This window comes from Ammodytes marinus, assembly GCF_949987685.1.
Source record: "Ammodytes marinus genome assembly, chromosome: 13".
In the NCBI taxonomy this organism is placed as follows: Eukaryota; Metazoa; Chordata; class Actinopteri; order Uranoscopiformes; family Ammodytidae; genus Ammodytes; species Ammodytes marinus.
This window is the reverse complement of record NC_137217.1, coordinates 25,152,061-25,163,466: the sequence shown is the minus strand read 5'-3', so window position 1 is coordinate 25,163,466 and position 11,406 is coordinate 25,152,061. Positions and strand designations below refer to the sequence as shown.

Sequence of the window (11,406 nt, the reverse complement as noted above, 5' to 3'; positions counted from 1 at the left end):
ATTGTATATCTTTAAATTCACATTCCATTTAAGGACTTCACTTCAATTTTGGCTTAAACATTTAGATTTTAAGTTCCTTCTAAACCTCGGGAACACTGGTTGGAAAAACACTAGCTGAAGCCTAAAGTAGGTAATTGACAGAGAATTTGTGTTTTGAAAATGTATGAGCTTTCTTTCATATTTTTCAAGTCAAAAAGCCAACGTCTCCAGTGTGAGTGTAATCTGCTTTTGGCCCTCCCAGTTGTTACCTTTGGCTTTTGGTGACTGCAGGGAACATTTTATCAGCACTATCTTAATTTTTATACACAAAATGAATCAAGACAATTAATTCAATAACAGATGGTGAGAATGATTTGCAGTCTCGCCAAAGGGTATGTTCAGTGGCTGATGGGTAATGGTTATTTTAAAAGAAAAGCTGTGTATTTAAGAAATGAGAAACATGATCTGGTGCCGCACCTGCTGTTGAAAGTTATGATGGAAACATACAGCATAAGAATAAGTATTGTTTACGAATAATCCTCCCCAATGTAGAGTATTTGGTTTGTTAGCCACCTGCACCGTTAAACATTCAACTGCATTGTTCTTAATTGTATGGGCTCTGGCTCCCACTTGTGGTACGTGTAGGGTGATGCAACACTTAATTGTATTTTCCCCCGTGTGTGTGTGTGTGTGTGTGTGTGTGTGTGTGTGTGTGTGTGTGTGTGTGTGTGTGTGTGTGTGTGTGTGTGTGTGTGTGTGTGTGTGTGTGTGTGTGTGTGTGTGTGCATTATGGATGACTGGGGGTTAAGTGTGTGCTCTGTATAAAGGACCTGTTGTCTCGGTGACGTCACATGCTGCAGGTGTGGCAACCGGGGAACAGGTACGCCGTCGTTTCGGTCTCACATACACATCGGTATTGTCTCCGTTTGGTTTATGCTCAACTGTACTACAGCCGAGTGGAACAAGGGGGCATCGGTGGTTTGTTTGGACTTGGAATGAAGGAAGGAAGCGTCTCGCAGGAAAAAAGCAATGGGTCTATAATTATCTCCCAAGTGCCTTTCCCCCCCTTTTCTTTCGACCTCACAAAGAAGTACGGTTTGAAGAAGGAACTCCGCGGATTGTTAGGAAAAAAATTATGAAGCAGAGACACTGAAAACGTTACTGTGCAGTGTTTTGAACTCTGTCCGAGCGCGTGCACTGTTCAGCTCAAGCCAATTGAATTATCTCGGCCGTATCTATATTTATGCGCGTGGACCGCTGGGAGACAACCGCACTCTTTCTGTGGAGGGTTAAGGTGAGTAGGCCAAAGTAAAGTTGATTTAACGCTTGAAACAATGTACCTGGCGATGAGTCTCAGCTTGAGTGAAGGCTATTTAAAGGTTGTCAAAAATAACGTGGAATCCCACAAAAAAAAACTGTAGGCTATCATCAACAACGCCCTGTGAACAGGAAATGCTTGTTAGCAGGCTTCTGAACCACTACAGAATACTACTGTCTGCACCATACTGTGTCCTCCATCAGCCCCTGTCCAGTCAGGGAGCTATTATTAAAACAACCATAAGATCTGAACCCATGTGGAAATAATACTATTTCAAATACATTTACAACTGTTAGGTGTAGTTAAGCACGTTTTTAAAGAGTGTATTTCAGTCAGCAAAACATAGATTTTTCTTTTCATTATATAGGTGACATTAAGTAGGCATACAATGTTTTTCTCGCCTACTATCACTAGTGCTCTTGAAAGTTTTAAAATCACAAGTAGAAACTTAGCTGCATTCATTTAGTTATAAGTATAGCTGAAACAATGAGTGGATTGTAAACGAAAAAATTAAATCAAGCTATTTTCACATTTGAATATTAAAGTTTGTAATTGTATTGAATAAGAAATGCCAACCATTTGCTGCTTCCAGCTACTGCAATTGAAGACTTTGATGTTTACGTTTGTCCTATCTGTGAGCCAATCAACTGAGATCTTTGGACACTCTGGGCTGTGAGAATTTTAACAACAGACAAAATAGGTGTGTCTGGTGTTTACGGAAGTACCCGCATGAGTTGGTACCTTTCTTTATATGTCCATGGTTGGTACACACTTTTTGAAACGCCTCTCTGTATTCTGCAATTGTTAATAGATAAAATAACCAAACAGGAATGCCTGTTTTTGTTCGGATGTCCTTTAAGAACTTGTTTTGCAGAATTTCTTGTGGTTTTGCTTGGATGTTGTGTACAGTATGTTGCACTTTGGTTATTATGGTAACTTTTTTTGTTGAATTCATAGCTGGTTTTGTGTTCAGAGTTTTGATCTGAAGCACTTCGTCACTTTGTTTTGAAAATTGCACAAATAAAGTGTATCCAAATTATTATTATTATTATTATTTGGCCTTAAAGGAATACTTCGCCTATACAGAACCGGCGTTCTATCATTCTAAAATCGCTATTATAATATAATGAATGAGGTAGTTTTTCATCCCTCAGTCTTTCCTTGGCCCAGCTGTCCTTTTAATCCCAACCCTAAATGTGTACTAGGCTGATGTCACACTAGTAAAATGTAGGGGTAGACAGTGAGGCCATAAAACACTCTTTCTGCCTTTTCTCCAAGAGTACCTATTTGCAGACCCATGGAGAAACGGAGCTCCACCGGAATTACGAAATTTCTTCTTCGTTTTTTTTTACTGGCAGCGATCACCCAGCGTTTCTTCTTCTTTTTGTTTTACTGCCGACGTTCACCTAGCGGTGAATAATAACAAGACACAGTTTCCACCGGTTATGGTGCTAGTAGACAGTAAAAGACAGTAAAATAAGTCAGTTTGTTAAGGGTCCCAAGTGGCCAGGACGGTGGTAAAAAGTAGATGTTGAGGTAGAAGATGAATGAAGCAATGAAGTTTTGTGTAGGCTACATCTTCCGAAATCCGTCTCTTTAATTCACAATTATCACAAGTAGGTCAATCACATACAAATATAAACTCTTATAAATAAAACACAAAAAGTGCCACCACATTAAAATAAACAGCTCATTTTAAAAAGTGGGGTGAAAGACATTAACGTCTAACACATAAGGTGACAGTTTCCATTGTAGATCCTGATTGATTTATTACCAGATTCCTTGTCCTCTAGTGATCACAGTTTTAATTATTATATAATTTCTATATTCATATTAGGCTATTGATCACGCAAGTGAACAGTAACGATCGCGTGCAGCCGCAGAATTACATTTCAACCAGACATAAATAGCCAGTGGCACAGACGTTAAAAAACTCCTGTTAATAAATAAATAAATAATGAGATACATACAATACAATAGGTTTATTAATCTGAATGTAGAGCATGTTCACGATGTGTAAGAGGGCTGAGAACTACGCTACTGATCAGATAGGCCTACATGATCAGCTTCATTCAATGACTCGTTTGACAACTGTTATACAAGTATTGAGAATGGCTTTCTGTTCTCACTGTTTTGAGCCAGGAAAGGGAGAGAGAGACGCAGACTCAGACAATCAGCTTTTGGAAGTCAGGATAATGATATATTTGTTACATCAGTGAAGAGAAACTGCAACCTCACACATGCTCACGGCCCACCTTCCTCTCCAGTAAAAAAAACGAAGAAGAAATTTCGTATTTCCGGTGGAGCTCCGTTTCCCCATGTGTCTGCAAATAGGTGCCTCTCCTTTTCTCAGGCTAGGATGAACCGATTTCAAAAATGTTTGCACATTTATACTACATAGGATCTCAGAGTTCAATGCACCTTCATATTTCCACCGGTGAAGTAGGTCTTTAAGTCACAATATGCCCCCTGCTGTGTAGGACTGTAGCGGCAATGGAGGACATTGACCAGGAGAGACAGCAGGAGCTGGAGCCTTTTCCTTTGGACCGGGACGGGATCCCGTTCAAGGGAGGAGCGGACGAGCCAGACGGTGAAGGGAAGGTGGGATGCTGTGGGAAGTTCCAGCAGGCTGTCTCCAAATGGATGCTCCCAGAACACAACCGAGGCAAATACCTGGAGAGGGCTAACTGTTGCCCCCCTCCCATATTCATCATCCTCATCAGCATTGCAGAGGTATGGTGATGGTCACTGTGTCCTCAATGTACACAACAACACACACACGCCGTTTAAGCACTGAGTGGCACCACCACCACTGCTATGGATTCTGTGATCTACTTATACATGCAGCCTACATTCTGCTGCCAGGCAGCAATGGTGTTAATTACTGTATAGATTCGCGGTGACTGTATTTAGTGGAGCGGATATTGAGTTTATCCTTGTGAGCCCAGGGTGGAGATATCTTTTCAAATTTAAATCATGACATGTAGGAATAAATGTAGTCTTCTTTGACTGTTTTGAACTAGGAAGATCTTGTATGATACGTGAACCGTTAATGTTTTCTATAAGGGTGTATTCACACATGGAAAGTCCGTTAGTTCACTTGCTTTGGTCCAGACCAAATAGAATTTAGATTTTTTTTGTTTGGTGTGGTCCACTTTCATATTGCCCCTTTTGCAAGTGAACCAGCATTACGAAGCAAAACCACACGTGATCTGAGATCATTCATTCATTGGACAGACATTCTGGGGTGGAGAGAAGCAGGAAGAACAAAATAAAAACTGCAAAAATATATCATTGATATAATATGGGGTTAAAAATAATAAAAAGGCCTACATCTAGCCTATAAATAAAGAAGAAAAACATCAAATTATTGTTGTTTCATATGGTTATAATATGTAGCCCTATGTCAATGCCACGTAATGTGGCTTGTAGCCTACAATGTGAAACATAATTTTTACTGTATTTTTGCTGCTGGACACGCGGCTCGCGGGAAGAATAGGCTCAAGCTGAAACACAGCTGATTTAGCTGTGTATCAGCTTGGTGTCAGTTCGGCGCAGTTCAGCTCCAAACTGACACAGGGACAGTATTGACGGTCCCGTTGGGAAGACAAATAAAAACACACACTTCGTGCAAAGCGCAGCGTGAACCTGTTGGCACTGTAGGCTACGGGAGACGCTACCCTCTCCATCTGATCGCTGAACATATAAGCATGTGTACGCGTCATTATCAAATGTAATATTTTTGCTCGGGGCTCCCAGTTAAACCACAACTAATCTTCCTAACAATGGCAACAACAACACTTTCCCATAATGTGAAGCTGATGGCGATGTATTAAAAAAGAAAAGAAAGAAAAGGCACAGTGCTTCCTGCAATTGGGTCGGATCGAGTCCGGCCAAATTCACACCACAAACGAACTGCAGCAGAGTGCGTTTTGAAGCGCATCGAGACCACCTCTTTAGCTGGGTTTCGGAGCATTTGTTTGGTCCGCCCCCGAGTGTGATTGCTGTATTCACACCCGCCTGAATGATGCGCACCGATGGTGGAAGTGCACCTGAGTTCGTTTCAACCGAACTAAATACGGCATGTGTGAATACACCCTAAGTCTCTGTCGGTTATCTGCACCGCCTCCTCTGAATGTCCTGATTCTTCAAGTGCAGGTAGGCAGGCAGGAGTAGGCATGGTGTCAATTCAAACAGTCATTATCATGAGTGGTTTTAGGTCAGAAGCTGGTACAGTTGGTCTGTAGTACTGTAGGGGGATTTATTAATGCTTTTCCCCCAATGTGTAAACAGAAAAGCCAAACCTCCTCTTCGTCCTCGACTTTTAAAATCAAGTAAATAAACACATTTTGTGGAATGTGTGGAGGATCAGTGGGTGATTTGTTGAAATTGCAGGATACTAGGGGGATACTGTGGACTAGTTTTTTGCCCTGAAACTACGACTTCACTGAGTTTTTCATCAGGTCCTCTTTTATAACTTCAAGCGAATGCCACGGGAATGATTTTAGTGTTGAACAAACAGTAGAAAGTTTGGTTTTAGTCCAGGAACCAGCAGTCGCATCATAAGTGATGGTGAGTTCACTTTGAAATAATGTGTGTGTACGGTATTCATATTTACATTTTTAAAATTTACATTAGCACATTTTTCTAACACTTAACTTGACGCCCCCTTATTTAGCACTTACAGGGAATAAATAAATAAAACAAAAAAAAACTAAAACTACACTATAATGTAGTCTATTTATGAACAACTTTAACACAAACTCATGAATATAAAATATGAAAGCAAAGCTGTAAAAATACAAATCATGTCCATTAGGATACATGTACAGATGTTCTTAAGAGCTGCTTAGAGCTTCATTCAAGTGTTTTTATAAACCATTCATTAGATCTTTCTAAAGTGCGTGTATACATGTAAAATTGGGGGACTTAAAGAATCCATACTCTTTAAACATCAAAAATGTTTTTAGTACAAAATTGCTGTTACATTCATTCTGTCGCTTGTTCCCATGTTGCTGTTTCGGAGGCTGTTGCTTTAGCCACTTTCTTATCAAGGCGTATTTTGCACACCGCCTATTTGCACTTGGTGGATAACAGCTCACTCTTTGTGGCTTGCAGAGGTCCATTGTCACTGCATTTGAATGTGTGGGAATATTTTCGTACTTGGTGGCCTTTCATTTAGCCAGAGAAGATCGACTGATCCTACTCAATGTGCCCTTGCTTTATGTACCCACAATTACAGGCATACAGACATCCAAGCTGCATGAGTCAATTCAACAAACTACAACATCTGTATTTCTGGTTCATTCTTCCCATCTCTGTTTTCTCAGCTGTTCTGGATTTAGCTCACCTGGCCTCCGTACCTGCTGCAGCTTTAACCTGAAGGCAATTTTCAAAGCCAGGAATATATGAACTTCTCCTTCTGAAAAGACTAACTTTTGCGTATGTTTCCCATTTCTTCATCAGTTGTCCGTGTTTATCTACTATGCTGTGTGGAAGCCTCAGAAGCAGTGGGTGACCCTTGATGAAGGCATCTGGACCAGCCCCCTCACATACCTGCCAGAGAGACGGCAAGAAGCATGGCGCTTTATCTCCTACATGTTTGTACACGCTGGGTAAGCATCCACAGGGCTTTTTAGATGAAGACTTGGGTCAGTGTGTGGGGAGTGGAGAAATTCCCACAGGCACTTAACAGCACAGCATCATGGACCTGCAGAAAATATCAGTTTTGTTAAGCATAATTATTATTATTTTTACAATAATGTCAAAGGCACTGATTTAATACTGTGAATCATTGCCCCTCCTTTCTGCGTACTATAGAGGGTTAAGTATTGGGTATAGCCACGTTGTCATGATTTCAACACCTTCCCCTTTGCTGCATTACTTCATATATGTCTGTTGTTAATGGATGCACCACAATTACAGTTACAAAGGCGAATCGTAAGACACTCTGTACACTTTTATTTCCGGAACTGCTGACACATCTATCAAAAGACGGCAAAGTCATGTGGCAAGCACACAGTCTCAAAAAATCATGAGTGCACAAGCCACAGGAAGACGGGGAAACCAAAAAGGGTTACTTCACAGAACCACAGTGGAAAACTAGATTAGCAAAGGGGAAGAGTGCTCACAGTCACTCGCCAGCATTAACTGAAGAAGGCCTGACAGGATGTTAGCTTAAAGGATAAGTCTGATGATATGCATTTGATTTCCGCACTGTCAGTGCATTCCATGAAAAGTCCAATAACCAGCTATGAATCGATCGTTCTGTGTAGTCAGGTGTAGCTTATTCATCTGTGCTGAGCACTAATCCGCTAACTGTTAAAACTAAACTATCAAAAACAATGAAATAGGCTTATACGTATACAATGCAACTTTTTCCTTGAGTCAATTCCATGTACTTGGTCCTACGGCATGAACCAATGCATGTACATATTCTTTGTAAAATTATATATTGACCTATTTTTTTAAGTAATTATGTCTTCAGGATGACAAACGGGCTCTGGTCTATGAGCCACAGACAGGGAAGGGAAGTTTTCCCATCAAATGGAAACGCATGATATTTACTAACAGTAAACCACCAGCTTGGTCCATAAAATTCTGATTGGTCTCCACCTCTTCCTCCCTAGTGTGGAGCACATTATTGGAAACCTTTTGATGCAGCTGCTGCTGGGAATCCCACTGGAACTGGTGCACAAAGGATTTGAAGTGGGAATGGTTTACATGGCAGGCGTCATTGCAGGTAAGCATCACCTGCCTTTTTTCACTCGAACGTTGCACACTTGGCCCTGTCTTTGTCAAACATCCAAAGGCTAGCTTTACTTCATCCCTGTTTGTGAATGCTCTGCAAGCAGAAACTTCCAACGTTAAATTCAATTGAAGTTGTTGTTTCCTGTTTGAGTTGGACTGAGTCCTTGACGTCAGAAACGCCAAAGATTGTGAAACTGATTATTTCCATTTCCCCCCCCAGGCTCTTTGTCCAGCTCCATCTTTGATGCTAACAGTGCTCTGGTGGGAGCTTCCGGTGGTGTCTATGCCCTGATAGGAGGCTATTTTATGAACGCAGTGGTGGTAAGTTCACACCCAGTTTAATAGGAAGAGATGGTATAAAAATCAGCTCAAACTACATTTCAGGTTCTCTTTCTGTGTTAACTTTCTTGTTTATGTTTGTGGGATTTACGGTACAGACAATAACATAGAAACGGATTGTCTTTTTCAAAAATATACTATGATTACAACTATACAATCTCTACCACACTTCCACAGCTCAGTGTTTGGGATATTGTTTGGGCTTGTTTTTTTATTTGGCCTATTAAGAAAATATAAATTTTTTTTTTATTTTTTTTATATATACCTGTATATATATTTTTTGGCATTTTTATGCTTTATTGATAGTGTAGACAGTGTTGAAATGGGGCAGAGAGGGGAGTGACATGCAGAGAACGACTGCGGGCTGGAATCGAACCCGGGTCCGCTGCTGGCTGAGGCCCATGGGGGGGACGCCCTACCAACTGAGCTAAGGGCGCCCCCAAATATAACGTATTTAACATAGAAATTAACCTATTTTCTTTGACTATCCAATTCAATGTCAACGTGGTTAGCAGATAGTATGTGTCTATGTACAGTACTAGTTTACATAGTTTCTAAATACTGCATTTTTAATCATAACTTTGTTATTCAATTACAGAGCACACATCCTTTGTTTTTAACTATATTGTTCCATTTGTTTTGAGTAGCAGGCCTTTACTGTGTTTTCAGATTTATTCTTTGTACGATGAAATATTGTTCTGTACTGTTTCAATTTGCAGAATTTCCGAGAGATGATTCCTCTCCTTGGAGTTTTCCGTATCCTCGCCATAGTGCTATTTGGTATGTTCTTACCGTGTCTTTCAACCTTTTTGATACATTTTCTAAAGTTTGAGATTACTAACTGTTTTCCTCCTCCAGTTGCCATGGATTTTGGATTTGCCTTCTACAGAAGATTTGTCAACAGCGAGGATGGAATGAAGGTATTGTTTTCCCTCTGCAGCATAATAAAAAAAACAAGGCTCTCGCTAAAACTTTTCCGATCAGGAAAAATAATTATCCAGCTGATTCCCCAAACTGACGTTTGATTACATTTGCCTGTGGCAAGAGCAGTAGCTCTTGCTTGGACATGATTTTTCTTGCATGTACATATCTCTGTATGGGATATAACAGACTAAGATTGAAAACACATACACTTAACACAAAGCATTTATAATTAATGATTCACAAATAGAAATTGTTTGTTATACTGGGCTTTATGAGTAACTTGACTTGACTCACAAGTTTTAGTTTTGAAGATTTTAACAAGTTAAGGCATATAATATCTTTCTCGCATTTAAAAATTCTGATGGTCTTCCAACTGATCACTAGACCGCAGAATCTGTAAAAACCTGACTCCTTATTCCCTCCCCCACTTTATCGCCATTCTTTTCCCCATTCCTACGAAACAGTTGGCTGTTTTAAATTGCCCTGCAGGTTTTTTTTGGGTGTTCACCACATTTCAGTGAGGTTGAATGTCAGTCTTTGCTCAATCCGATTTGAATGTTTACAGCCTACAGGCTAACTCTCAAACCTGACTTTATCTGCTCTCCTCCTAGGTGTCCTTTGTGGCTCATTTTGGAGGAATCGTGGCCGGCATGACTATCGGCTACGTCTTCTTCAGCGCATACAACACAAAGCTTCTCAAAGACCCACGTTTCTGGCTGTGTATAGTGGCCTTTGTGGTCTTTCTGATCTTTGCTGCGCTCTATAACGTATACCTGTCCCCGGCCGGCACCTTAGGAGAATGAAGCTGCACTCACCAACCTTTTTTTCTTTTTTAAATGAAGCCTTAATGCCACACGAAGGAAGCTGTTTTCACCAATATGCTTCAAACAAAGTTGTTTGGGATGTGAATGTACTGCACTATTTTCAAAGATTTTCCTTTTTAAAGTTGCCTCCTGCTGTCAATGTGTGGGACTGCAGATTTTACGTTTTAGACATTGTTTATGAAAATATTCCTTTAAAGAGTATATCATTTTAAGGTGAATTCATTGTTGTTTTCACTCACAGTGCTCTTATTCCAGATGTGATTTATTTCTGTGTTTCAGGGTTTTGTTTGTAGGATTTTAGATATTTTTGTAATTTTAAATCATTATCAGGAAATAATGAACACACTGGTCCTTTTTTATGTCAATTATCTCTAATAGGAAATAATGTCCAGACTGTGTAATTTAATCATGTTATGCACCGCTTTTCATTTTCTAATTCTCTCTTGAATCATCATGGACACGAATGGACTTTTAGTATTCATTTAATGTGCCTTAAATGTGAAATCCCTCACAGCATTTAACACCAAATGTATTGGGAGTCAGTGGATTGGCTGCATGGCGGCACTTTCAAGAACAAAGAGTTGATTAAGAATTCTCAGGATAAAAAGGGATGAATGTTCAAAATGTTGCTCCTTTCATGTTACCATCAGACCTTGGCTTTATGCCACGTTATTGTTTCAGTCACATGATGTCAACAGGATGTGGCTAATTACATGTTGAGTTGTAAAACTGAGGATTAATTTTTCTGCCCAACTTACAAAAAGGCTTAGCAAACTAGTTAGTGAAATGAAACGTGACTGATATGTTATAAGGCACCTTCAACTCAGGGCATTAGGTACAGACTGTTATTCAGAAACAGATCTTAGTTTTTGTGTATACTTGATTTATCTATAACCAGAGACCTCCTCACATGGATTTGCATTTCCTCAGCTCGATATTGATTAAGACTACATTTCCAATATTGGTCCCAATCGTGTGGCTCTGCTGTGTGATGCTGCATGAACTACTGTGTGATTGTATCCATTCCGTATGGCAGTGACAGCATCTATTCATAAAAAATAAATTTTCACTTTTTAATTTGAATTTAATATGTGTTACTAAGTTGCTGTTGCCGTTTTGTTTATGCATTGAACTTTTTCCATTGACAATGTGTATCGTTGTATTAGTTAATAAAGAAATGAATTTTAAATTCTGAAATCACATAGGCTTTCTTCTTTTGGTCCTTAGGACAGTAGGTCAACTTCATTCAAAGTACAATCAATCTAAAAGAAA

At 39.8% G+C, this 11,406-nt stretch overlaps 1 protein-coding gene across 1 annotated transcript; it reads left to right on the top strand.

Annotated features, from left to right (window-relative positions):
• The first annotated feature begins 851 nt into the window (after nt 1–851).
• Nucleotides 852–11,175, top strand: rhbdl2 (rhomboid, veinlet-like 2). Its single transcript, XM_080040231.1, has 8 exons — nt 852–1,273; nt 3,778–4,030; nt 6,764–6,912; nt 7,927–8,039; nt 8,268–8,368; nt 9,106–9,166; nt 9,245–9,306; nt 9,922–11,175. The coding sequence occupies exons 2-8, from the start codon at nt 3,791–3,793 to the stop codon at nt 10,111–10,113; spliced, it is 918 nt and encodes a 305-aa protein (XP_079896357.1). The 5' UTR covers nt 852–1,273; nt 3,778–3,790; the 3' UTR covers nt 10,114–11,175.
• The last annotated feature ends 231 nt before the right edge of the window (nt 11,176–11,406 follow it).

Coding starts and splice junctions, on each gene's coding strand:
- rhbdl2 (XM_080040231.1), top strand. CDS start 3,791: ATGGAGGACATTGACCAGGAGAGACAGCAGGAGCTGGAGCCTTTTCCT. Junction 6,913..7,926: donor TACATGTTTGTACACGCTGG/GTAAGCATCCAC, acceptor CTTCCTCCCTAG/TGTGGAGCACATTATTGGAA. Junction 8,369..9,105: donor ATTTTATGAACGCAGTGGTG/GTAAGTTCACAC, acceptor TTCAATTTGCAG/AATTTCCGAGAGATGATTCC.